Source organism: Rattus norvegicus, chromosome 10, assembly GCF_036323735.1.
Source record: "Rattus norvegicus strain BN/NHsdMcwi chromosome 10, GRCr8, whole genome shotgun sequence".
NCBI lineage: Eukaryota > Metazoa > Chordata > Mammalia > Rodentia > Muridae > Rattus > Rattus norvegicus.
Genome location: NC_086028.1, coordinates 40012562 through 40040348, shown reverse-complemented (window position 1 = coordinate 40040348; position 27787 = coordinate 40012562). Strand labels below are relative to the sequence as shown.

Genomic DNA, 27787 nt, shown 5'->3' with positions numbered 1-27787 from the left:
ATGGCTGCTTCGATAGCTCCACTTTCAGGAAGGCTCTGCTGCTCTGACCCTCTGGGAGAAGCCTTGGGGTCTGCATCACTGGGGAAGTGGTTCTGTGCATGAGGTACATCCCTTGAGCCACACCCAAAGCTCCTGCCACATCCATTCTGGTACCTCCCCAAGGAGGCAGGCACAAAGTGTTCAGTCAAGAGTTGCTGCACGGAGTGGGGGCAGTCCATGTTCCCAAAAGAAGAGCGGGGCTGAAATGTAGCCTCAGCGTTCTCAGACTACTTTTGGTCAGGTGTTATTGGCGAGCTGTTTGCCCTGTATGAGCCTGTGCCCTTGTTATTAAAATGGTCTCTTGGGGCTGGAGAGATGGCTCAGTGGTTAAGAGCACTGACTGCTCTTCCAGAGGTCCTGAGTTCAATTCCCAGCAACCACATGGTGGCTCACAACCATCTGTAATGGGGTCCAATGTCCTCTTCTTGTGTGTCAGACAGTACACTCATATAAATAAAATAAATAAATCTAGAATGGTCTCTTACTAGTATGTAAGTCAGGCTGGGAATGCAGCAGCATGGGTAGCCTGCTTGCTTAGCGAGCATTGACTCTCAAGTTCAATCCCCAGCACTATATAAACTAGTCATGGTAGGTACTGCACACATGTAATCCTAGAACCCAGGAAACAGAGGTAGGGAGATCAGAAATTCAAGGCCATCCTCACCTACATAGTGAGTGGTCAGCCTGGACTACATGGGACTTTGTCCAAAACCAAAGGCCTGCTGTGCCAACAATGTCCTCCCCACCAACTCTGGTTATTGTTTCTGACCTGACTATCAGTCTTTTACTCTCTGAGTTTGTCAGGTGCTGACGATGCAGGTCTCCCGGCTAAGTTCTAATCCCTCCCTTATCTATGGTTGGTGCCCCTAGAGTTCAAAAGGACCTCGCCTTATTATCGATGAGGACGATGCCACCAGTATCACCAGTGGTAGTTTGTTTTGGTGGCACGGGGAAAATTGGGTACTTGTTTTGGTCACAGCCCCCTACTGCCATGCCAGTGTACACTAGAATCACTCTGCCCTTCTCCACGTCATGAAGCCTGAGAGAGGGCTCAGTCAAGTTCACTAGCTGTGTCTAAAGTAGGACAAGGGGCTTGGCTGTGCCTCTGCGGCTGGCTCTCGGGTAATGCCCAGGACTCTTCAGTCCTCAGCCTCCGCTCTGAACAAGGCCTGTCCTGTTCTAGGTGATTCCTGCAACTGTTCCAGCCCTGACCCTCATGTCTGTTTAGGCAGGAGCCCCAGAACAGATGAGGCAGGTGGGGCCAGGGTGTCTGGTTAGCACACAGCCTACCACAAGGCAAGCAAGGAAGAAAAGACAGCTTTGGTTCTGGGGAGAAGGGGGAGGCAGGCCAGGGGAAGGAGGAGACAGAGGAGGAGGGCCTTTGAGTGGAGGCGGAGGGTGAGACAGACCCTGCCCAGAGCTCCAAGTGGCTTCCTGCTGCTTGCCTCTAAACCCCTCCACATTCCTGCAGCCCTTCAGACCGCCAGAACTCTTCTGCTGCCTGCCCAACTGCCTGCCTGCCTGTGCCGAGGTATGCACCTCCCTGCTAGCCCCTGCCCTTCTGTAAGCTTCCTCAGCCCCTCTGCCCCATCCCCACAACCAACCTCAGGGGGAGGTGAGCTAGAAGCCTGTTGCTCAGGCACAGGGGAACTTGTTATCTCTGTAGCGCTACAGAAAATATCCACGGTTTTCGAGGACCGCTTTCTCTGTTCTCTGGTGGCAGAGGCTGCTGGTCTGTCCTCTGTCACCCTCGGTGGCAGCTGCCTCCTTCTCTGAGAATCTGATCCTCACTTGCCTATCACAACTGCCAACCCAGAGAAAGTCTGGCTGGCAGCCTGCTGGGTCTGGCTCCCTATTCTAGGAGAACAGACATCCAGTTCTGGGTCAGAGCACTGTTGTCCAAATGGGACTTTGCAAGAAGGATAAACAGATCTGTAAACAGCCAAGGCAAGGCACTCCCTTTAATCAGTTCCTCTGGGAGGGCTCAGGTCCCGGGAATCTCCCGTCCACCCCACCCCATCACCCTGTGGGGACGGTCAGCCTGAAATGCCATTCTCTCTCCCAGCCTGCGGTTGCCATTGTTCCCACCCTAATTCTGAGAGATGGTCATCACAGGACCTCACTAACATTGCTTTTACTGTATCTAGACATCTGAGAAAACTAACAGTTTGATACAATCCAGAGATGACAGGGAGGAGGGAGACAGGGTGATTTAGCTCCAGGACACCTTTCACGCCACTACTGAACCTACCCCAAGACTCAGATCAGTCTGTTGAAAGCTTGTCTGCCCCAAGTCGTTCTGTAAACTTCCTGTGTATGACACCTAGGATGGCCAAAATAAGGAATAGGCATCCTGCATCTGCCTCAGAGACAGACAACATACCTGCAGGGGAGGAAATGTCTCCACCAGCCACTCTTTTAAGTTTCTAGAACAGAGTGCAGGGAGTGGCGTGAGGCGCAGACCATACACGGGGTAACAAGCTTTCGGCAGTTTGTGGGCGATCTCACATAGGCATCTCCCCTGTCCTAAGGAAGAGGGATAGTTTTGGGGATACCTGAATTGCCCTAAGACTTCCCAAGCAAGGTCACTTAATTGTGCTTATAAAGTGGTCTGTGCATAAGCTTCAAAGAGTCTCTCGAAGTAGTGTGTACGAAAGTGTGCGTGCATGTCTGTGTGTGTGTGTGTGTGTGTGTGTGTGTGTGTGTGTGTGTGTGTGTGTGTGTGTAAGAGATAATGAGTGTCCACAGCTTTTAGGTTTAAGATATTCCCAAACAGAGGTCAGACCCTTCCCCCCGACCCCCGAGAATGGTTGCAAGGGTATGGAAACAAATTTGTATTTTCCAAGGATTGAACCAGAAAGAAGTGGTTGAGGGAAGAGTTAACTCTCGCTAACTCAGCCATCAGCTGCCACATCGACAGAGCCGCACAGGCGGAGGGGGAGGGGGTGGGGGTGGCTCTGAGAAGGAGTCAGCTTTTGAAACTTTCTCCAAGCCCCACCCACCAAGAGTCTCTTCTCCCTGGTGACTCACTCCGAGAGGAATGCGAGTTGCCACGGCAACCTCTTTTTTTCCCCTTAGGGTCTGTGCCTACTGGCTGGGAGGGGACTCTGGGAACGCTCAGGGACCTCTAGGGTCCAGTCCCCCCAGCCACTGCCACGGCTGCCCTCACCCCACCCCACCCCCGCCCCAGTTACGAAGACAACAGCAAACTCCTGCCCTGTTTCCACCTCCCACGTCCCTGGGTCCCCAGATTGCGATAAGCCTCTCTAGAACTGCCCTTCGCAAGACAGAGGGTTTGGATCTGTGCTTAGAAGGTGTCATTTGACCTTGAACTGTCTTCCTGAGCTCTGGTTTCTTCCCTATTTCTAGTAATAGCAGCAGTCCCTTGGAGAAGGTGCAGGATGAAACCAGCTAAAGCGTAAGCTGGGAAGCCCTTTGCAACCTCACTCCCTTCTAAAGCAACTGATTTTTAACACAAAGGGGATTATTCAAAGTCCCTTTTCTGGCAGCTCCAACATTTGGGGTCCAGAGAACATCTTCTTAGAAAAAGTGGTGACAGGAATATTTTTAAGCATACATGGTTTACATTTATTTCAACTCGAGGATCTTCCTGTCAATTTCCCAAGAGCAATGCATCCTCCCCTAAACAAAGACTGGTGATCAAGGTTGGAACCAGGACTCAGTGGGAAGGGCTTGCTACATCAGCCTGAGGACTCCTAAGTCTTTAGCTTACCCCTGACCTAGGGAGCAGGGTGTGGGGATGCCTGTCTGTAATCTACAATCTAAAAAGGCTACGAAGGCAGAGAGACAGGCCAGTCTATAGAGCTCACAGGTCAGCCGGCCTAGCTGACCCAGCTTCAGGTTAGTGAGAGACCCTGTCTCAGAATATAAGGTAGACAGGCTTAGTGGCACTCGCCTTTAATCTCAGCACTTAGGAGGGAGAGGCAGGGTGATCTCTGGGAGGTGGAGAGGGTCAGCCTGGTCTACGTAAGTGAGTTCCAGGCTACTGAGGGTTTCATAGAAAAATCCTGTCTCAAAACAACAACAACAAAACCCAGCAAACGAACAAACAACAACAACAAAAAGACAAAAAGAAAGGGTAAAGAACAACCAAAGAAGACACTGACTTCTGGCTTACACACACACACACACACACACACACACACACACACACACACCCCACACAGAAATGGGAAAAAAGAACGGAAGGGTGGCGGGTATTGGTCAAAAGCATGAATTACAGCTCAGTGGTGACATTGGAAAAGATGTTATCTGCCTTAGCCTCAGTCTCCCAATCTGTCAGGTGGGGATGATCTGAGCTAGAGGTTCCCTGAACCCATTCCCAGACCCTGGTTTCCTTGGAAGGAGCAGCATCCTGTATGTTTAGCAGCAGCCTCCTTTCCTGAGTTAGGAGAGGAAACAGGAAGAAGGTTCCAGGAAGAAGGCTGGGGAGGCTCTAACTCTGGGCAGATCCTCATCCAGCTGTGGGCTCTGCAGCCTGATGCACAGCTGGGCTTGCTATTTCCAGCTGCAGTTTTCCATGTTAAAAATAATGAGCTTTAAATAGCAGAGGACACGAAGCCTTTTAGGTTGGCGGATGAGTCTGGGGAGATAAACAGGCAAACATGAACACATGGGGCACAGAGTTTAAACATGTAGACCCTGATTTCACCACCAGTGTGGCTAAAAATAAAGGCAGGATGTGGCCACCCCCTCACATTCTTCACCACACAGAGGGAGAATCTTTAAGTATATCTTAAAAAATATTTTAGCAATATGTTTTTTAAAAGTTTGAGCCGAGTGGTGGTGGCACCCACTTTTAATCCCAGCAGAGGCAGGCAGATCTCTGTGAGTTTGAGACCAGCCTGGTCTATAGAGTGAGTTCCAGCATAGCCAGGGTTACCCAGAGAAACCCTGTTTCAAAAAAAGAAAACAACAAAAAGTTTGTATTTACGTGAATATACGTAAGCACAACGCATGTGGGTGCCTTCAGAGGTCAGGAGGGGGCGTCTAAGTTTGTTGATTTAGAGTTACATACAGGTGACTGTGAGCTGCCCGACATGGGTGCTTGAAGCTGAATGTGGGGGTCTTTGATAGGGCAGTAAGCACCCCTAATGGCTGAGTCATTTCTTCAGTCGCCATGCCCTTCCTCCAGATACATCTTGTGAGTATGAAAACCTCAATCTTCACCTATTAACAGATACGAAGTCAGGTCATATGTCATCTATACAGACGAGCCGTCAAGGATGCAAACACATAAACTATTGAATAGACTATTGGTCAATGAAGACACCTCTGACCCTCTCTCTCTCCTCTCTTTCTCTCCCCTCCCTCTCTCTCTCTCTCTCTCTCTCTCTCTCTCTCTCTCACACACACACACACACACACACACACACACAAGCCTGCCTCCCCCAACAGCACCCCAACACAGGCACACGGGTGCCTTTATTTCCAAGATACAAAAGTTGAAATTCAGAAAGAGAAGGTAGCTCACTGGAGATTATACAGCAGGCTGGTGTCTGTACCCAGCCTCCAGATCTTTGGAACCTTGTCAGGTTGGAGTTGACCTTGTTCCTGTAGGTCCTAAATCATTCATAATACATGGGTCCCTTGGTTCATTAGGCCCAAGACCCAACAAACGTGGCTTATAAGTAGTTTCTCGGTAGCTTTCCACTGGCTCCTCCTCTAGTCTCCGATTTAAACCGACAGAAGAGGAGGCTGGCACCAATTTCTAGACCTCTCTGGAGATGGAGGAAGCTACCTTTCCCCTATATTGTAGGGTGGATCCTGATCCCTCCCAGCCTTGCTCCTGACTCCTGGACACCTGGGTTGCACAGGCCCAGGGCCAGCAAATGGTGGCTTATCTGAAGCTTTTAGAGAAACAGCCTCCGCCTTGGCCAGGGGTGTGTTGGGCAGCAAATCAGCTCCGCTTTCACCTGCCTAGTCATAGATATCTGGTAGGAATCCATGAACAGAGATAGCAGCTCGGTCCTTCCAGGAACTTCATTTAAAGTCCCGGGTTATAGGATCTCTCTGGATCATCCTGTGCTGCTTGTGACATTAGGAATTCAGATCTCAGTGGGGGGGGGGGATCAAAGTAAAAGTTTAGATATTTCTGAATGTTTGGCTCAGAAACCACCTTGCCCGAGGAATTTGAGTGAGCTATTTTCCTCTCTAAGCTGTGAGTTCTTTGTCTAAGGTACAGGCGTGGGAAAGAACTATCATGTGGCCCACAATGGCAAGCCTCTAGTAGTGGCTGTCCTAATGGTGTTCAAAATTCTGATGTCACTTCAGACCTTGAGGGGAAAGATTATATAATTGATTAGTAATGTCTGCCACATACACAGGAGGGGTGTGGGAAGGTTGGTATGCTATGTTTCTGCCACCTTTGGAATCCCTTAGTCCTTTCCAGATGTTACATCTTGGATACTTTCATGTCTCTTATCTTCCATTAGTGGTCACCCCTGATGCAATAGGGATGGCTGTACATTGAGTCCCTTCCTTCTGCCTTTATTCGTTCTAGAGAGGGTTGAAAACTCAGCCTGGTCTGCCAGCAGGACCCAGTCACATGGTCTAGAGGGTGCGGAGGCAGCAGGAACTCTTCCAGCCTGGTCCAGACAAAGTGAAACGTGGCAGTTTGGGAGACACTGGAATTTCAGCAGGGCTGTGTCCAGCCACAAAGCCTGGATCCGCCTCTGAGCTGCCCAGAACCAATTCTAGGTTTTAGCGTCAGTGACACTAACCACTTACCGTAGCTTCGTCTCTTCCAACAAGAAACAGAAATAAAAACAAGCAATCTGGAGCAAATAGGGAAATGGGATACTCCAAGATCTGCTGAGCGAGCTCAGGAGTTCAGAACAGTCAAGGGATCTGAGGGGCTTCCTTGCCCAAGGGTGTCTGGCTGTTCTAGGGGGAACCTAGAATTTTTGCAAGGTGGCTTGTGATGTTGGAGTATGCTGTGTTCCCAATTCCTGTTATTCTGCGCTCTCTCTCTCTCTCTCTCTCTCTCTCTCTCTCTCTCTCTCTCTCTCTCTGTGCGTGTGTAAGCCAGAGGTCAGCCTCAGCGGTTGCTCCTCAGGCTATGTCCACTTTGTTTTCATGGGTCTGTATCTTGCTGATTCAGCGGGATCAGAGGATCCCTCTGTTTCTGCCTTTCTCCAGTGCTGGAGTTACAAGCTTGTGCCACCACGATTGGTTTTATATGAGCACTGGGGATTTGAACTCATGTCCTCATGCTTGCCTAGCAAGCACTTTATCAACCGAGCTCTCCCTTCAATCCCTGTTTTTTGCTTTTGTTGTTGTTTGTTTTAATTCTGCTCATAGACACAGTTCAACATGTGCCAAGGCCTGGGCTTTGGAGGACACGGCTTTTCGGAGCAGGCTTTCTCAATAAGTCCTTCACACTGGCAGCATTTCAAGGCTCAGTCAGTCACCCCCTGTGGTCTCACCTGGTGGTGCCTAGCGTTCAGGATGCAGAGACTGGAAGATCACATATTTGAGGCCAGTTTTAGCTACATAGTGAGACCTTGTCTCAAAAAGAAAAATGACTCCACCTCACCCAAACCAACCAAACACAAGAGAGCTGGGTATGGTGATTCAAGCCTGTCGTCCCAGCATTTGGGAGGTGGAGGCAGGAGGATCTGGCCACCTTTGGCTACGGATTAAGTCCAAGGCTAGCCCAGCCCCTGACCCTTAGGAAGCTCTCCGAGATTGCATTTGTCCACATGCTTCCCATCCAAGTTGGGTCATCCTGAGAGTCTGTGGTTCCCAGCCACACTGTCCGAAAGCCCACGGTTCTGAGGCTGCCCCTGGGTTTAGGTACTCAGGGATACGTCCATGTCCACAGGGAGCTCCCAGGAGCCCCTTTAGGGTTGAAGGGAAGTGAGCTAGGGGCTGGCTGTACTTTTCCATCCCATCTCTCCCATCCAAGGAGCCAGACATGTAACCTCTGCTTCAGGTCCTGCTGGCAGCCCAGGCTCAGTTTTCAGCTCTCTCCAGAACAAATACAGGCAGAAGAAAGAGACTCAATGTACGGAATAGGGAAAGGGGGCGCCAGGAGTGTCACAAAGCCAATGGTAATACACCTCCACTTCCTCCCCCGCCCGGGGCATTTTTTCCTGTCTACATCTCAGGCCGGGTTGGCTCAAGTGGGTGCCCTCTTAACGACTAGCCAGGAGTAGGTGTCTGCCAAGGGAAACATCACCCAGAGTTCAGAGACCATGCGAATACCTGTCACTCGTGTGCTGGACTGCTGGCTAGAGGAATGGACCTTCCTTTCTAGGCATCAGTCGTCTCATCTGTACTAGGCGGGCAGAAAAACCTGCCTCAGGCCCTCTTTGGAGAGCTGGCTTGCGAAAACGCCGAGGATATCTGTATGTTTCCCCAAGCATGCTGGACTTTGGTTTGAGTGTGGGAGATCATGGCCACCTTGTACTGACGACAGGGTCTTGACCTTGTGCCTGGGTTGACTGTTGTGCCTCCAACAAGCTTTGAAGGGTAGACTCCAACCTCTTTGGCTAGAGGTATGTCACAGAACCTCAGAGATGCGTCTTATGGGCAGGGAGAGAATGAGGCTCCTCATCCATAATAGTTAAGAGGCTCCCCTGTCTGCTCATCCTAACATCTAGATGAAAAGGATTCTGGGATTGGTGAACTAAGATGTGGACATGATCATCTCCCCTTAGAGATTATATGTCTTCTTTCCTCCTTACTCTCACCCAGCCTCTGGGCTTAAGGCTAGGAAGTGCTCCAGGACTTAGGTCCTGAGACAGGGCAGAATGAGAGGGCAGAGTGGTAGGGGACAGGGCAGTCTCAGGGACCCCAAATCCTTCCTTCTGCCCAGATGAGGCACCCAACCTTGGGAGTCATCTCTCTAGCTCTCAAACCTGAAGCCTATGACATCTCCTAGCCTGGCTACCTCTCCAGAGCTTTGATTCCTTTGCTGTTGAAGCCAGGCCTGGGTGACGTTTGGGCTCCAGCTGCCAGCCACACTTTGATCTTTCCATTTCAAACAACCCCAGACAAGCCCCTCATTGATGCCCTCTCTCCCAGTCCATCTGCCCAAAGCCACACACAGAGGATGCTGGTCTCGCATTTTCCAAATGGAGAAGCAAGAAGGGAAACAAGTGAGCAACTGTGAGAGCGGCAAAGAAGGTTCCAGAAACTGCCTAGAAAGGGAGAACTAGACCCTTCTGCCAGGCAGAGCTGCCCTGAAGCACCGCCAAATTTCCAAATCAATTTCTTGGATTTCTTCTAGTTTTACCTCATGGCCACACCATGAAGTAGGGAGTAAGGCTCTTTCTGGTTTAGCCTAGTACAGCACTGTTATGGCCTCTTCCTCCTCTGCCTTTTTTGCTATTCAGGTCTTGTCTGAAAGCTCTGTGGCTCTGCAGATTCCGCTCAGGGCCTCATGTGTGCTAGCCAAGTACTAAATTGCTGTTCTACACCCTCAGCTCAAAGATGTTTGGGAATCTGGATGTTTTCCCCCCTTTCTTCCAAACACAAGGGAAGTAGGTGGATACTAGAGGAGGGGATACGCCAATATCAGCTTTCCTTGTATTTGTTTGGAGCAGGGGACTGAAAGCTAGGCCTATGCTCCGCTCCTCAGAGGCATTCCCAACCTTCTATTGTTGTAGCATTCTAAAGACCACGTAAATTATCTCAAACTCTGACCCTGGCGACAGATGGGGGAGCCAAGGTTTAGAGAATATGACCCATACGTGGAGATGGAGACAATATGGAGGTGGAATAAGAATCCTGGACATTGAATCTGAGCTCAGTAGCTTTGCGGGAGCTGCCAGGGCATCTCCCAGAGCCAAGCTCTGTCAGTGGAGAAAGCTGGAGAAGAACTTGGGTTGGAAAGTCTGAGAGGAAAGCCTTGGGGAACCAGTGAGGAAGGCATCACTCTTGCTCCCTTGACTGAAAGCTCTGACAGGGCAAAGGTAGCCGGCTTGCTCTGTGTAGCTGTAGAAAGAGACAGGATAAACTGCAGGCTTGAGGAAGGCATATCTAGGGAGAACTTTCTAGATCCCTTTGGTAACAGAAGTCTGTCTGGTTAGCACTGGGAGGCAGATGACCCAACCACATGTCCCTGAGTCTTCAGCAGAGCTCTGCTTCAAAGATCCTTTCCGGGCCAGAGTGAGAGTTCAGAGTCCAGCATCTGGGAAGCTGGGTCTGAGCAGGGACCAGGGGAACGCTGTAGATCTTAGCTCACATCTTTCTGCAACGCCTCTGGATATTTCCTTGGAGGATCCAAAGAATGCTGTCCCTGTGGGTAGAGTGGGGGAAATGTGATCCCTCAGGTTCTTTCCTGGCACCCCAGACTCTCAGGCTTTGTCTTAAATGTGTGTCCCATTGTTTCAGATTCCTGTTGACTTCTCCCATTGCAGAGGAGGGAGTGCTGAGGGGGAGGAGAAGAGGAAAGGGAGTTGGGAAGGGAGGAGGGAGGAGGGGTGAGGGGAGGAAAAGCATGGGCAGGGGGGAAGGGGAGGGAGCAGGGCATCGAGGTTAAGGACTGGAGAACAAACGTCTTAGAACGAGAGGCATCAAAGGCCCAAACTTGACTTTTTAGCCCGCTGTCTTCGTCCAATCACTTAAGAAACTGAAACCAATGTACTTAGAACGGAGACCTCATCTCATGACCATAAATAGAAAACTCTGTACCTTTATCCTCAATAGAAGGAAACTGGAGATGGGGAGGGGAGCCAAGCAGCAGGGAAACAATTCCATTAGCTGTCACTTGCAGCTGCAAAGTTTCCCTTGGAGGCTCCAGGCCAGGATTGCTTTTTGTATGAAGTAGGACAATGGGCGTTAGGGGTGCACAGGGCATCTTAGCCCTAAATGAGGGGTCCTTATCACCGACAGGAGATCAACACATGTCTTGGTTAACATTCCCATCTAAACTCAGGAACTCAGGAGGAAGTCTCCCTTGCTGACTCATCATCTTCTCTTCCCCTGCAGAGTTCCCAGCACCATGAGGGCCTGGATCTTCTTTCTCCTTTGCCTGGCCGGGAGGGCCCTGGCAGCCCCTGTGAGTACCTAAAGATGCCATTCTAATGCATCCCACTTTCTCCTCCAGCTTCTGAGTCTGCTCTGGGTGCTCAGGGAGCCGACAGGGATGTGGCTCGGTTGGTAGGGCGCTTGCTTGGCATTGGTGCACAAAGCCCTGGGTTCGGTGCCCACCATTACATAAGCTGGCCTTAGGGAACACACCTATAATCCTAGAGTTTGGTAGGTAGAGGTAGGAATATCTGGGAGTTCAAGGTCATCTTCAGGTACATAGTGAGTGTGAGGGCAGCCTGGGCTACATGAGATCCTGTCTTAAAAAAGGAGCTCGTGCAGTGATTAAGAGCACCCACAGAGGACCCAAGTTTGATCCTCAGAACCCAAATGGTGGCTTACAACCAGGGGATCTGATGCCCCCTCTGACCTCTTATGGGTACCAGACACGTATATAGTGTACAGACATACATGCAGGCAAAACACTTATACACGTAAAATAAGTACATCTAAAAAAAATAAAAATAAATAAGCCAACAAGGTTAGGAGAATTAACGTGAGGGGAGCAGCTCTCTGTAAAGCTCAGAGCTTTTTACACTAGTTCCGGTACACCTAGCAGGACCTGACCTCTTCGGGGAGGGAGTCAGCAGCAGGGATGAGGGACTGTTGGTGGGAATAAAGCTGGTGGAAGGACCTAGGTCCAGAGAAAGGAGCAGGTTGGCTTCTGCGTCTGGGAAGCTTTTAGATGGTAAGTAACGGACTCTGGCCGAATTGTGAGGGGTAGAGAAGATGCAGACAGAGCTCGTGCGTTGGAGGCTGTTGGAGACCTGGGATAGATAGAGCAGCCCCAGTTGGATCTTGAATTAAGACTGGAGCTGGGTTGGGAGGGGAAGGGGTTGCCATCGGAATGAACCAGAAACGACTCTTACACCATCTTGGGAATGTGGAGCAAGACAAAACAAAGAAACATTCAAAGAGAAACATTTAATGAGAGCTAATCCAGCCAAATGGGGCCCTTGTCTCCCGGCCCCTCCATAGTCTTACCATATACTCTGGTTTACCTCCAATTCCCACCCCTCAACCCCTGCTCCAGCCTCCCGATGGTTGGGGTTACATGTGCCAGCACTCCTGGTTAGGAATGTTTCAAACTGGCACTCCCTGCTCTGCTCACTAGCAGGTAGAAGGCAGCTTCTGGCCAAACTCATCAGGCAGGCAGATTTTGGCTGAAGATTGGTGAGGTTACCTTTAACTTAGGAAGGGGTTACAGCCAATCAGGGGCCTGAAAGTTTCTTGTCACCGGATCTGCTCCTCCTGGAGTCTGAAATGCCAGGAAGGAACTTCCTAATAGCAATAAAATGAGGTCACATGTGAGGAGCAGGGGGGATTGGCATCTGTTAGAAGTCACAGAGGGTATTCATTCTGTCTGTGGTTCAGTTTCTCCATCTGTGAATTAAAGGGAGTTCGGCTGTGTTTTCGTTAGGGTTTTACTGTTGTGAACAGACACCATGACCAAGACAGGGCAATGCTTTTTTTTTTTTAATGGGTTTTTTTTTTTTTTTAGATTTATTCATTTATTATATATAAGTACACTGTAGCTGTCTTCAGATACACCAGAAGAGGGCATCAGATCTCTTTACAGATGGTTGTGAGCCACCATGTGGTTGCTGGGAATTGAACTCAGGACCTCTGCAAGAGTAGTCGGGTGGTCTTAACCGCTGAGCCATCTCTCCAGCCCCCAAGGCAACGCTTATAAGGACAACATTTAATTGGGGTTGGCTTACAGGTTCAGAGGTTCAGTCCATTATCATCAAGGTAGGAGCATGGCAGTAACCAGGCAGGCATGGTACAGGAGGAGCTGAGAGTTCTACATCTTCTGAAGGCTGCTAGAAGACTGGTTTCCAGGTAGCTAGGAGTGGTCTTAAAGCCCACTCCCACAGTGACCCACTTCCTCCAGTATGACCACACCTACTCCAGCAAAGCCATACCTCCTAAGAGTGCCACTCCTTGGGCCAAGCGTATTCAAACCACCACAATCTGCTTCTGTGGTTTGGGGGCTGTATTAAGGCTTGACTAGCAGAAATGGTCCTGTCAGTAAAGTGAGAGATAGGCCAGATGGTTTGGTGGAAAGTATATAAAAGTCAAGTGTGATGGCTCAAGCCTGTGATCCCAGTTCTTGGGAGGCTAAAACATAGTTGGCAGGTTCAAGGTCAGCCTGAGCCCTGTAGCAAGATCCTGTCCAAATGAAAGGAAATGATGACATGAAGGCTTGCTTCAGCAGTAGACTGACTGAAACTAGAATGATGCTGAGAAGGCCGGTACAGTCCTAGTACAAGGGACACATGAATGCATGAAACATCCCATACTGTAAAAAACAGATATGAAGATGGGGCCAGTGAGATGGGTCAGCAGCCAAGCCTGACGATCTGAGTTTCGTCCCCAGGACCCACAACTGCAGGAGAGAACCGGCTTCCACACGTTGTCCTTTGACTTCCACACACTCATTGTGGCACGGGTGCTCACTCCCTCCCATGTAAAGCTCACATACACAAGTAAAACCATTGTAATAACAGATTGTTTTAAGGGAGGGAAGGGAGAATGGAGCAGCACTGTGTGCTCCAGCCTAAGGCATCGAGGCTCCCAGGCTTGTGTTTTCCCAGCCAGAGACACTTCAGAGAGGAAGCTGGCCTTGGCCTTGACCAACTCTCTGAACCCTGTTCTCTTTGCCAACAGCAGACGGAAGCTGCAGAAGAGATGGTGGCGGAGGAAACCGTGGTGGAGGAGACAGGGGTACGTATGCCGTGTGGTGGTGGTGGTGGTGACCCCCACCTTGATCCCTTTTTGCCTGGTCCCTTCTCTGGCGCATCCAGACAAGTGCAGTGGGGTCCCTCATTGGACCAAGACATGCACTCTCTCCTTGTGTGCATACAAGGCCAGATATTAACCTGAGTACTCCAAGATACTCCTGATTGTTCCCCAAACCTTCAGTTTAGCCCCGAGGTCCTGAGGATTCAGAAATGTGTGCATTTCACGTTTCTCCTGTTATCACCCACAGTCTCCCCGGGTGTGAAGCAAAGGGATCCACTCAGTTGGGTCTAGCAGGCATAGAGGGCTTGCTGTGCCTTCTCGTCCTATCATCGTGGAGGCCCCTGATTCGTCTTAATGGAATTCTAGGGCTCTACACACTTAATATAGACTAATACATTGAATGAACTAATAATAAATACAGGATTCCCCCCAAAATCAGCACCCTAGCGTTTGCACTATGATCTGGGCCCAGCCCACCTTTCTCCTGGGTGCCCCTCACACTTTCTTCTGGGTTTCTGAAGTTTCATTCAGGCCCCTTCTTTGCGATCCCCTCCCAGGCCTGGGGGTGGGATGAGAATCCCTGAACTCATTTTTTTTTTCTCTTCCACGCCAGTTACCTGTGGGTGCCAACCCAGTCCAGGTGGAAATGGGAGAGTTTGAAGAAGGTGCAGAGGAAACTGTCGAGGAGGTGGTGGCTGAAAGTAAGTCTCCTCCCTGTCACTTGGCATGTCTGGATCGCCCTTGGCTGTGCGGGTAGAGGCCTAAGAACAGCTCACAGGAAGTTTCTAGCCAAGGAGATGCATTGTGGGGCTCTGGTGGCTGTGGAGGGCCAGCTGGGAGTCCTCAGGCCAGGGAAGTCTGGGATAGATCTATTATAGCCAGGCTATCCAAGTCGTAAAGGGCAGAGGAAACTCCACAGTTTGGTGTCGGATTCTCATAGAGGCCATGGTCACATCTGGTCACCAAGATTCCTGCCCCAGGGCTTCAGCCTGAGTTCAAGTTCCTCTTTGGAGCCCATCTGAGAAAGCCCGCAGGCTCATTTAACTTCCAGTTGGCCCAAGGGAACAGAGCCTGACGTAAATTCTAATACCTTAAGTAGACAGACAGTGACTCAGGGTCCTAGGCTTTTGCCCACAGTCTGAGGCATCTGTGTCCAAGGGCATGGACTCTAGAAGTAGAGATTCAAACAAGGTTTGAACCCTTTGAGCCAGGGCTTCCACGTCTTAACCAGGCAGTGGTGTAGACGGAGGCCCCAAGGAAATGGTTCAGTGGATAAGATCACTTGCTGCACAAGCATGAAGCACCGAGTTCGAATCCCCAGCGTCCACTTCAGCTTTCTCAAGGAGACAGTTAAGGGTGTCTGGAGAGAGTGGGCAGGGCTTGCTGGAGCAGAGGCTGGGTCTGGGGTCCTGAGTCATATCCCTTTCCTCTTCCATGCCCAGCCATTGTTTCCTGTCATAGCTGGGCCCATTGTCTACCGTGGGCCTGGGTTCTTCTTCCGTTTCCTTTGTGGACACCTGATTCTATCCGGTTGGACCTCACAGCTCAGTCAAATCCATGACAACAGCTCAATCTTCCAGGTCACTCTAGAAAGTAATTTGAATCCTGAAATACTGCAGAGAGCTGAGAAGCTAGTTATCGTTTGAATCACTGGAGGATCTGTGTGTACCTCAGGTCTCTGAGTCCCAGACTGAGGTTCCAGGCCTCTGTGAAGGGTCTAGTCCTGACCTTGAACTGAATCTCTGATCCCCAGACTAAGCAAACTGCTCCCTTAAACCCCGTGGTTCAGCACATAGTTTTGGGAATGCCCAAAACTCTGGTGCTGAGGATGGAGAGCACCCAGAGGCTGTCAGCCCCAAACTCCGATCTGTGTGGTGTGGAAGCATGTTCCAGCCTGGTGAGCTGACACTATGTTCTGTTCTCCAGACCCCTGCCAGAACCATCACTGCAAACATGGCAAGGTGTGTGAGCTGGACGAGAGCAACACCCCCATGTGTGTGTGCCAGGACCCCACCAGCTGCCCAGCTCCCATTGGCGAGTTTGAAAAGGTAAGAGTGGGGACCTGGGCCCAGCAAAGCATAGTGTCTGTTAAGAAACCTGTGTATATAGGGGAGAAGCTCCATTCTCAGAAGGCCCCTCCCGAGGACCAGTCACAACAGGAAAGTGGAGCTGAGTCACAGTCGAGCCTGCCTGGCCCCACCTCTCTAGCTGTTGATGAGAATTTGAAAGAGTTTACCTGTACCACCAGGTTCTAGGCTCTGTGTTGAACATGATCACTGAGCGAGTGGTACATAATCTCAGGTGGAATGCACTGCACTCCAGTTCATACGTCTATAAAAATAATTATTTTTTTTTACACTTTGTTTTGTGTGAGTGTGTGTGGCATGCATGCATGTGGACATCAGAGGGCTTGCTTGGTTGGTTCTCTCCTCATGGGGATACTAGGTTGGGCTTTGGGAGTGAAGGTGGTGCCCTGTGCTTGGCCAACAGGTGTGCAGCAATGACAACAAGACCTTCGACTCTTCCTGCCACTTCTTTGCGACCAAGTGCACCCTGGAGGGCACCAAGAAGGGCCACAAGCTCCACCTGGACTACATCGGACCATGCAAATGTGAGTGTCCTCATGCCTTCTAGCCTTCTTCTCGGGGAGATGACTCTGTCACCTTGGGTAAATGCCATGCCCTCCATGAACCTCAGTGTACCCATTCATAAAATTAACTCAGGCTCCCTTCTCCCCTGGGGAAACTTAGCCATCATGAAAGCACATTTAGAGAAGGTTACAAGAGTCTTCCACTAGCATCAAGACAACCAAACATCTTTCTTTTTTTTCTTTGTCTGATGATGAGGATGCCTTTTCATAAGGCTAACTCAAATAATTCCTGAGTCAGCACTGTAAAGAAAAAAAAAAAAAAACAGTGTTTGACCTGGGCCTGCAGAATATTTTCAATATTTTGAATTCCAATGCTTTTCAAATAGGAACATGCCTGGAGCTGGGGAGATGGCTCACTAGGCAAAGTACTTGTGTAAAAAGGCTGGGTGTGGTAGCACACACTCGTACCCCGCCCCCAGCGCTAAGGAGGAGGAGCCTGGGACATTCCCGGGGCTCACTAGAGAGTCATCTTAGCCTAATGGGTGAGCACCAGGCTGATGAAAGAGTATGTCTCAAAAAAAGAAGTTGGATGGCCCTTGAGGAGTGATATCTGTGATTGACCTCTGGCCTCCACACATGTGTGTGTGCACACACGACTGTGAGCACACATATATACCAAAATAAATGGATAAATAAAATTAAACATAGTGGCACACCGCCATTTTCTTCGAGCTCTAGTCCTCTATTGGCAGAGATCCTTAACTTCTTATTCCATTATCTTCCTCCTTCCCCTTTTCTAGAAAGCCTGGCAAGTTTGAGGGATGCCAGGGGTTCTGATTGTCCATTGCCAGTGACCCAGGCTGTAAATTCTGCTGGCTCTGGGTCCTCCATCATCTGAGTCTCCCAAGCCATACTCACTGCCTGTGAGACAACATGAGCTGTGTATCTGTAGCATGTTCTATGTAAGAAGAGCATTCTTCTTCACGGGCTGGAGCTAAGTGGTAGAGTGATTGCCTGGTGTGCCCAGGGACCTGAATCCCATGCCCATCACTGCAAGTCAAATTGAACCAAACTAAAACAAAGGAGAGTCCCTCCCCAGCCTCAAGTTTTCAGTTGTAGAAAGTGGGGGCAGTTAGTTAGCCCTGAGCTCTTAATGTTGGTGCTGGGGTGGATGTACAGGGGAAGCGGAGATTTAGAAATCCTTAGAGAAGAGAGGGTAGAGGAAGTTGCTGAGGAGCCTTGGGCTATGAGGTGAGGCATGTTAAGGAGCTCTTAGCAAGTGGCTCTTGCTCCCCCTGAGGCCATCCACCTCCCCAGTCCAGCTCCATGTGGAGATCTCCACTTCCAAATGGCAGTGGTCCTAGCCACAGAAGGGTTTTCTTTGGGCTCAAAGGTGCATCAGATCCCCCAGGTATTCACCCTAACTGGATCCAAAGCTGGTGCTCTGATATTCTGGCTGAAAGCAAGAGCTTTCTGCTCGTTGCTAAGTCCAAGGAGAGCTTGGAGGAAATCTCCAGTTACGACATTCTGGGGTGCTATGTTCTGAAGACAAGAATGAGGTTGTGATCTCTAAAACGGTTCTGGGGGTTGTGCATGTTTGAACCTTCTCCCTACCTCTGCTGTGCTGGATGACCTATGGGTACAGGTTGTTTCAAACACCTGGAGGTTGGCCTCCAGTTCTGCTGGAGTTGACCATCGCCTTGAAAGGCACAAGAGCATATGGGGTGGTGGAACCCCTCAGCAGGTTAGGTGCAAGCCACAAAGCAGCAAGGCCTTGAGCTTCCCCATGCCTTACTTATAAATCTGGGAAGAGTCTGGATCAGAGAGACAGAGGCACCATGGCCAGGGTTGCTCAGTAGAGTGCCCATGGGATGTAAGACAAGGAGGATAGAGTAGTCAAGTATCGTGTCTGCCCTCTAACAGGTCTAGGTTGACTAATCTTATCTCTTGTGCCCTAGACATTGCCCCCTGCCTGGATTCTGAGCTGACCGAATTCCCTCTGCGCATGCGTGACTGGCTCAAAAACGTCCTGGTCACCTTGTACGAGAGAGATGAGGGCAACAACCTCCTCACTGAGAAGCAGAAACTGCGTGTAAGTGGCCTCCCTCCTAGCTTGGACCAGTGTGCCTGCTGTTGATTCCCCAGGCCTCAAGGTGGCCTATGCCCCATTTTGCAGGGTGCCTTCACCCTTGATACCAGGACACAAAATTCCAGCTACCCTTGGATGCTCTAAGGAGGTCTGAGGTAGACAGACCCAAAGCATAATCCTATTCCCTCTCCTGAGTTAACAGGCCTTCTCCTTAAGCAAGCATATTTAACCCCATGGTAGAGACCTAGTGTTGATTTCTTGGCCTCGTCTAAAGCCTCTGTAGGCAGTGGTGGCTTGAGGCAGATGGTGCTGTGTTTTCCCCGTCTGTGTGTGGATAAGTTGCTGACTCCCACCAGCACCTCTCTCTTCTCTTCATCGTGAACTCTGGTTTTGGCTGGCCTCTTGTTATAGCGGGGAGGGGGCTGGACCTTTGGTCACCTGATGATTCCGCCCCTCCAGGTGAAGAAGATCCACGAGAACGAGAAGCGCCTGGAGGCTGGAGACCACCCTGTGGAGCTGCTGGCCCGAGACTTTGAGAAGAACTACAACATGTACATCTTCCCTGTCCACTGGCAGTTTGGCCAGCTGGATCAGCACCCGATTGATGGGTAAGAGTCGGAGTCCTCGGGACCGTAGGCTCAGCTCTATCCTGGACTGGGGCTGGAAGGGCATTGGATGAGGCTAGAAGGCCCCTCAGCAACCACTGCTGCTTCCCAGCCCAAGACTCCACCGTCAGCCCAGGGCTGGAGCACACGGAGGCTTGGGAGGAAGAAAGCCCTGAGACATGTCAGAGGAAGCAGTCAGCAGCACTACGAAGAATTCTTCCTAGGCCTGTGAAGCCAGGGACGGGGGGAGGGTGGAGGGGGAGAGACCCATATGGGCAGAGGAAAAGAGTCCAGGAACCCAGAGCCATCCTTGTCCATGCTTGCTCGTGGTCCTTCAGTGGAATAGGGAGGCCGTCACAATGGTCATGTCCTGATCCCTCCTGAGGTTCAGCTCCATGGAGCCCACCTGGCCCCAGAAGTTCCTAAAACTTCGAATGGCTTCCGCATCACCTATTTCTGACCCCGGTGCTCTAGCCTGTAGTCTGGGCACTATGGAGATTTCAGAGAGTTTGAAGAGCAGTACCTGACATGACGCTGTGTACCTACCCTTCTCTTGCTTCTGGCCTCCCTTTGTAGACACGAGAGTAAGAGGCCCTGTTTAGGTCCCAAAGAGGCAACTCACTCGTTCCTTCCCGGAGCCATTTCTGCTCTTTGCTTTGAATATCAGAAACAGGTGGTCACTCAGGGGACAGGCAGGACCACCTTCCTGGCATATCTGGGAGAGAGAGATCAGGTCAGAAAGGCTCCTCTCTGAGATGCTCATCGCTCTATGTCCCGTTGTGTAACAAGACATTACTCACCCTGCTGGCCAACCCCTACTCCCCAACTCCCTCCCAGTGCCTGACTCTCCTAGGCTCTGGGAAGCTCTCGACTGCTCCTCTCCCAAGCTCTTGTGGTGGCTGGGATCCAATTGAGTGACCCGGGGAGTATGGAAGGGAGAGTCCTGGGGGACATCCGGACCCCAAGTGCCAAGTGGCCTAGAGAAAGTTCAAGATGGATTGCCAGGGCTGGATGGCTGGGAAATGCTTCAGCCTCCTCTTGGTCAGAGTTGTTGGTGGCCCTGCAGCTGCCTGAGTCTGTTTTCTCACAGGACAGTGAGGAAGGTCCTGGCCAGTTCAGATTCTGTGTGACGCCTCCTGTAGGCAGGAGGCTGTGAAGAACATTGGTGTCATCATGTCCCCTGAAGTCCCTTGTGGGCAATAGTGTTCTGGGGACAACTAATTGGAATTCTGAGGAGAGAAAAGGAAAAGAAGCAAAGATCGTGCTCTGGCCAGCAGGGAGAACAGGGTGGAGGATAGGGAGGGGAACCCTGAAGTCATTCATTGCATGGTATAGAGAAGATTCATGAAGATCAAGGTACCCTTCCCATCTTACCGCCCAGCCAGGCCTAGCTCAGCCCCTCCCGGAAGTCAGAGCTGTGGCCAGAATTGTTGCTCACTTATTTTTAGCACTAGAGATGGAACCTCTCACTGGGGAATTCTGGAAGTGCTCTATCACTGAACCACACCATGCTCCAACCCCTTACTGGAGGATTCTAGTCAAATGCTCTACCACTGAGCCATGTACCCCAATCCTTTCCTGGTGGATCCTCAAGGGGTATTCTAGACAGGTACTCTATTGCTGAGCTGTACCCCTGCCCTATTAAAAGACTGATGGGTCTAAAAAGACCCCCGTCGTAGGCTCCTGCAGCTGTGTCAGTGTGTGAACATTAAACATTTACAGTGTGGTCGAATGCCTTTAATTCTAGACCTGGGAGGCAGAGGCAGGCAGATCTGTGAGTTTGAGGCCAGCCTGGCCTACTTAGAGAGTTCCAGGAGAGCTGGGGCTACACCGAGAGACCCTGTCTTAAAAACAACAACAGAGAAAGAAAAGAAAGAAGAAAAGAAAGAGATTCTATATTGTGATCTCATAGACTTTGACGTGCCGCAACTGAGGTGCTGATTATATATATATATATATATATATGTATATATATGTGTGTGTGTATATGTATATGTATATATATGTGTGTGTGTATATGTATATGTATATGTATATATTATATATATATAATCCCCAACACTCAGTCAAGTGGCTCTTACATAAAGCCCATAGACTCAGAACTGGAACAGCCAATTCCTTCCCCTGTCAGATGGAGTAGGAATCGGGCTCAGAGCAGGGCAGTGTGGTGCTGTGGGTCCCTCTGCAGGACCATGGCAGAGCTGTGGAGTAAAGCCAGCATCCCAGCCTTGGGCTCCTACCACTGGCTTCTCATACTGGGCTGTGTGTTCTCCCGGGCTCACGCCCTTCCCCTCTCTTCCCTGCCAGGTACCTGTCCCACACGGAGCTGGCCCCACTGCGCGCTCCCCTCATTCCCATGGAACATTGCACCACTCGCTTCTTTGAGACCTGTGACCTAGACAATGACAAGTACATTGCCCTGGAGGAATGGGCCGGCTGCTTCGGCATCAAGGAGCGTGAGTGTTGGGACTTGGGGGTGGGAAGAAGTGTCCCCAAGGGATGGGATATTGTCCCTTCCCCTCTGGCTCTACCTGATGTTTATCTGTCCTGTCTGTCTCCTTTGTCTATTTAACTTATTTCTGTTCTCTCGGACTCTCTTTGTGCCTTCAAGGTCTCTTTAACTGGACCTCAAACCTTTGTCCCCATTCCATATAAGCACTATTTTGGGAACTGACTGCCTGGGGAGAGGAAACAGGAAGTGCTACTTGGCAACCATTCAAGGGATGGAGATAGGCCATGTTAGGGAGATCAAGGTCCCATTCGAGCACTTGTCAGTGCCCTTGACTGGTCACTGGCCCCTGGGTCTTAGGATGGGCGTGAATCCAACAGACCTTCTGTTGGCCAGCCGGCCTCTGTTGTATTAGCCTATAGTGCTGTGCTTAATCATGGATTTCATCATGACGTCTTCACTTATGTACCTGATACATGTGATTATCTTCGTGGCCCATCCCCCTCTCTCGCTCCCACTCCCACGGCCCCCCTTCTCATCCCGACCAGCCCCGCTCTCTTTTCAATTGGTAGAGCCTTATCTTAACCCCACCTCTTCTTCCTTTGCAGAGGACATCAACAAGGATCTGGTGATCTAAGTTCAAGCCTCCTGCAGCAGTCCTGGACTCTCTCCCCCTGATGTCCCCACCCACTTCCACTACCCCCTTGTTTAAAATGTTTGGATGGTTGGCTGTTCTGCCTGGGGATAAGGTGCTAACATAGATTTAACTGAATACATTAACGGTGCTAAAAAAAAAACAAAAAACAAAAAAAACAGAAAGAAAGAAACCAGATCCCAAGTCACAGCATTTTCCCACGTAACTCGACTCTGAGGCCATAGCCTATCCACAGCCTCCTCGTCCCCTGCACCGCCCAGTGTCTCACTGGCTGTGTTGGAAACGGGAATTGCATAAGCTTGCCTTCCTCAAGCAAGAAATATCTCTAGCTTTCATTTCCATTTTGACTCTTAACACTCACCCAGACTCTGTGCTTATTTCATTTGGGGGGGGGGATGTGGGCTTCCTGGGGTCTTCCCCTGGTAGTTTGGAGGTAGGCAGAGGGAAGTTACAGACACAGATACAAAACTTGGGCAAGGACGCTGTGAGGCCAGTCAGAACCAGATGGCAAGTCTTGGTAGCCTAGGTCAACGACTGACAGAATAATCCAGAGCTCTGATGCACAAAACAGACTCCCAGCAGCCCGGGACCTTGCTGTCTCCTCCACTCTTCAGGCAGTTTCTTTCCATGTTTGGCTGTTGGTTTTAATTTTGGTGAGCCAAGGGGAGGCATGGGCAGACCAATACCTCACTAGGGATTCTCTTACTCAACTGCTATAGGACTTTCAGGCTCTTGCTGGGAGCTCTAGGCACTGGGCTACAGGAAAGTGAGACTCAAGAGGAAGACAGAGAAGGTTGTAACGTAGAGAGAGTGAGTCATAAAGTTTCAAGCATGCCCCCCCCCACCTCTCCCCACCCTTTGCCACTTGAAACTTACTAATCAAGAGAAACTTCCAAGCCAACGGAAGGAATGGTCGGATCTCACAGGCTGAGAATTTGTTCCCCTCCAAGCATTTCATGAAAAAGCTGCTTCTCATTAACCATGCGAACTCTCACAGTGATGTGAAGAGCTTGACAGATCTTTCAAAATAAAAAGTAATGACTTAGAAATGGCCATCCTGGGTGATGGTGTGTGTGTGTGTGTGTGTGTGTGTGTGTCTTACTCTTAGGTGCTTCGTTTCCGGGTGTGCACAAACACGGCCATGCTTGTGCACAGAAGCAAACACTCCATTGTGCTTTCATACACATGTATTCACAAGCTCACACACAGGGAGGCGATGACTTCTGTGCTCCCGTGAGCACTAGTTTAACAAACGAAGAATTCAGTTCCTGGGCTGGGATGGGCTCCGTTGGTAAAAGTGCTTACCCAGCGTGAGCAAAGCCTGAAGTCCCATCCTCAGCACAACCTAAGCTGGGTGTGGCGGTGAGGGCTTGCAATCCCAGCACTGAGGAGGCAGAGGCCGGACAGTCAAATATCCAAAGTCATCCTCAGCTACAAAGTGAGCTGGAGGCCAGCATGGACTACACAAGACTTTACACCCATCCCCCATCGTGTCTGTGTGTCTGTGTGTCTGTGTGTCTGTGTGTCTGTGTGTCTGTGTGTCTGTGTGTCTGTGTGTCTGTGTGTGTGTGATGCTCGAGGATTCAAGGGAAGCTTGGTGGGGGCTGGTAGTGTAGTCACTTCCAGAGCTAAAGGTAGGTAGAGTGTAAAACTACACACAGCAGTTCCCAGTCTTCCCTATGCTGTGACCCTTAAACAAAGTTCCTCATGTTGAGGGGACCCCTAACCGTAAAGTTATTTTCGTTGCTACTTTATAACTTCAATTTTGCTACTGTTATGAATCATAATGTAAGTATCTGATATGCAGAAGATCTGATATGTGACCCTTGTGAAAGGGTCATGTGACCCCCAAAGGGTCACAACCCACAGGTCAAGAACTGCTACTTTAAAGCAGACTACTTAAGAAACACTTGTAATCCCAGCATATAGGGCAGGAGCAGGAAGACCTCAAATTCGAGGGCCGCTTGGGTTACATTATGATCCTAGGTCATCCATATTTCCATAACAAGACACTTTTAAAAATTAAATCAAATAGGACTGGAGAGATGGCTCAGTGGTTAAGAGCACTGGCTGCTCTTCTGGAGGTCCTGAGTTCAATTTTCAGCAACCACATGGTGACTCACAACCATCTGTAATGACATCTGATGCCCTCTTCTGGTGTGTCTGAGGACAGCTACAGTGTACTCACATATAAAAACAAAACAAAACACAACACTAAACCAAATAAGACAACCTCTTCCCTAAAACCCTTTAATATCCAAAGGAAATTGTATCCTTACTCTAGCCAGAAGACCAGCTTTATGTAGCCTCGATCATGGCTGTGACTAAGCTCATGGGTCATTTGTGTGATGTCCAAAGCCCCGAGTTCGAATCCAGAACCAAATAAACTGGGCATGATGGCACAAAACTATACTTGCAGTCCTTAGGAGGTAAGGTAGGAGGCTCAGAAGTTTAAGTTTATTCTTGTCTACAGGTGATTTGAAAGCTAGCCTGGTGTGCTGGCTAGTCTTATGTTAACTTGACACATGACTAGAGTTATCTGAAGGAAAGACCTCAACTGAGAAGATGCCTCCATAAGATCCAGCTGTAAGACATTTTCTTTTCTTTTTTTTTTTTTTTTTTTTGGTTCTTTTTTTCGGAGCTGGGGACCGAACCCAGGGCCTTGAGCTTCCTAGGTAAGCGCTCTACCACTGAGCTAAATTCCCAGCCCTGTAAGACATTTTCTTAATTAGTGATCGATGGGGTAGGGCCCAGCCCACTGTGGGTGGTGCCATCCCTGGGCTGATTCTGGGTCCTATAAGAAAGGCTAAGCAAGCCAGGAAGTGCACCCTTCTCTAGCCTTTGCATCAGTCCCTGCCTTCAGGTTCTGGCCCTGCCTGAATTCCTATCCTGACTTCCTTCAGTGGTGAACAGTGATATGGAAGTGTAAGCCAAATAAACCCTCTCCTCTCTAACTTGTATTTTGGTCATGGTATTTTGTCCTAACAATAGAAACCCTAACTAAGACACCTGGGCTACATGAGATCCTATTTTATTTTAAAAAATAAAAGAAGAAAACACACACACACACACACACACACACACACACACACACACACACACACACACACCAGACTTTAAGGTCTAACCTAGAGCTAGACCTTAAAGATAAATACAATAAAAATACAAACAATGAGAAACAATGCCTCCCACGAGTGGCTATTGTCACATGCTTCTTACACATAAAGAAACCAGACCGGGGTTGGGGATTTAGCTCAGTGGTAGAGCGCTTGCCTAGGAAGCGCAAGGCCCTGGGTTCGGTCCCCAGCTCCGGAAAAAAAAAAAAAAGAAACCAGACCTTGCCCTGACAGTTCAAAGGAAGAGCACATTGCAAGAAATTAGACATAAATTAAAGCCAACCAAAGAACTTTCCTAAAATCATCTTGGGGTTAAAATGGTGGCTGTCCCACCCTTGCGGGAAGTATGGGTCATCGGGTGACCACTGAAGACTCAACAATTTCCTAGGGAGCTGGTAGCCAAACCTCTGAGGTGGGAGGTACACGGTCAAAGGAACCAGAAAAGGACGGCTCCCTCTGTACCTCCTCCTCTTCCTTTTTCCTTTCCTCCCTCCCTTCCAGGCACAGTGTAACTGAATAGTCTGCCAACACTCCAGTCTCATGGCCTATCTGTAACAATTCTGGCAGTAATGTTTTTGTCTTTCAGGCTATGGTGCAGGGTACAGAAAAGGCCAATAAATCACCATCATCATCACCTTCACTGCTTCCACCACCAATGGCCACAAACTACGGTCTAGACCCTTTCTCCTGCCTGTCACATTTCTTCCCGAAGAAATGTGCTTTGGGAAGGAACTCAGGGGCTTCTCAGTCCCGTTAGGCTGTACCAGATGTCTACTGTAGCTCCTGCAGCAGGACTCTAAGTGTTAAATATGTCCAAATCGAAACAGAAGACTAGGAGTACGCAGAGGAGACAGAAGGGTCCCCGACAGGACTGGAAATGTATCATCCAGCCAGCTGTGGGTGGGAAGCCTCCTCTCTTCTACTTAATGGTCAGTTGTATCGGGATAACAGAGTCTTGTGATCTGTCTTTCTCTACTTGGATAGGTGTTTCCAGGCAGAGCTGGACCCGGCTTGCTTTTTTACATCCTGATTTCCAGCTGTACTCCCAGATCCAGGGGGACCCAGTCAGTCACCAAGCCGAGGCATCGAGGAGAGTCCAGTGCCCCCTGGTGGTGTTAGAGAGAAAGGTTCCTAGGGACATAGAATGTAACATTTATTTAAAGCCATAGGGTGGTCCAATCTGGCCCCTCATTTTCCTTATGTGGAATATGAATTTCAGTGAAGCAAAAACCCCTGAAGTAGGATCACTAGATAAAACATCCTGGCTTAATTCAGTTTTCCAATAAACAACAAATACTTAAAAACAACAAGTGTAACTACCTCTCATATGCTAGAATGTCTAGTAAAAAATGACTCGTTGGGTCCCGAGGTTCCCATTAAATGGAGTTTAGTTTCTGTGGTAAGTGTAGCAACACTTTAAGCTCAGCCGCTGAATTCTTACCTGAGCTGACACTGCAACCCAGACTTGACCAGCACCTGTGTTCTTCCCATCATGTTCTTCCCATCATTCTGACACAGCTGTCCGGTGTCCTAAGACAGTACCTCATACAGCTCAGGGGGGCTGCCAACCCCCTGCAGCCTTGGATGACCTTGATCTCTGGACCCTCCAGCTTCTACATTCCGATACTGGCTGCATCTAGTGTCTTCTGCTTTTATCTCTGCTCGGTCTTCAACAGGGGTGCAGGAAACCTTGGTGTCCTTCTGGCAGAGAACAGTTGAAGGACCCGAGTTCCAGCTATGCGAAACACCAGGAGTGGTTCAGGTGTGAGGGAGGTGAGTCTTCTCTTGAACCCTTGTCCCCAAGGAGAAACCCTGCAACGTCCCATCATAGACCATGCAGCATCGCAGCTCCACGCTTGGGGTGAGAACAGCTTGGGCATCTGTGTTTCTGCAGAGTCCCCAGGTGATTCGGAATGCATAGCAACAACAAGGAGCCCTCTCCACCCCCATCACAACAGAAAAGGACAAGTCTAACGGGTATAAATCTGTCATTGTCAGTCTTGAATGGTGGGATGGGTGTAGGGTTCCTGGTGAAACTTAGCCCAAAGTGAAATTCAAGCATCCTTTCCTTACAAGGTTGCTGGAACCCAGTGCATCGTAAGTGCAAGCTAAAAATCCACAGCAAACTAAGCCCACGGAATTTGGTAAAAGTTTTAAAAAGAGAGTCTGATACAAAGCTTAGCTCATTGGTTTGTTCGGAAGCCACTCAGGAAGGGCTAGGGGGTTAGCTCCGTAGTAGAGTGCTCATTTAGAGAAGGGCCTGGGGTTGCTAAGCAACACCATCAAAGCAAACACATAACGCTATCTTAGTATGCTATTCTTTGATGGCTACAGCACTGCACAGTGTAGTCTTAGCACTCAAGAAGCAGGATTGTGAGTTCAAATCCAGTCAGGGTTACATAGGAGACCTGGTGGCTAATCTCAGTTGTCGGACTGGAGAG

At 49.7% G+C, this 27787-nt stretch overlaps 1 protein-coding gene across 1 annotated transcript; it reads left to right on the top strand.

Moving 5' to 3' along the window:
* Window positions 1-1532: 1532 nt before the first annotated feature.
* Sparc (secreted protein acidic and cysteine rich) lies at window positions 1533-23284 on the top strand. Its single transcript, NM_012656.2, has 10 exons — window positions 1533-1570; window positions 10999-11068; window positions 13768-13824; window positions 14456-14543; window positions 15769-15890; window positions 16333-16453; window positions 18391-18524; window positions 18981-19129; window positions 21434-21582; window positions 22184-23284. The coding sequence occupies exons 2-10, from the start codon at window positions 11012-11014 to the stop codon at window positions 22210-22212; spliced, it is 906 nt and encodes a 301-aa protein (NP_036788.1). The 5' UTR covers window positions 1533-1570; window positions 10999-11011; the 3' UTR covers window positions 22213-23284.
* The last annotated feature ends 4503 nt before the right edge of the window (window positions 23285-27787 follow it).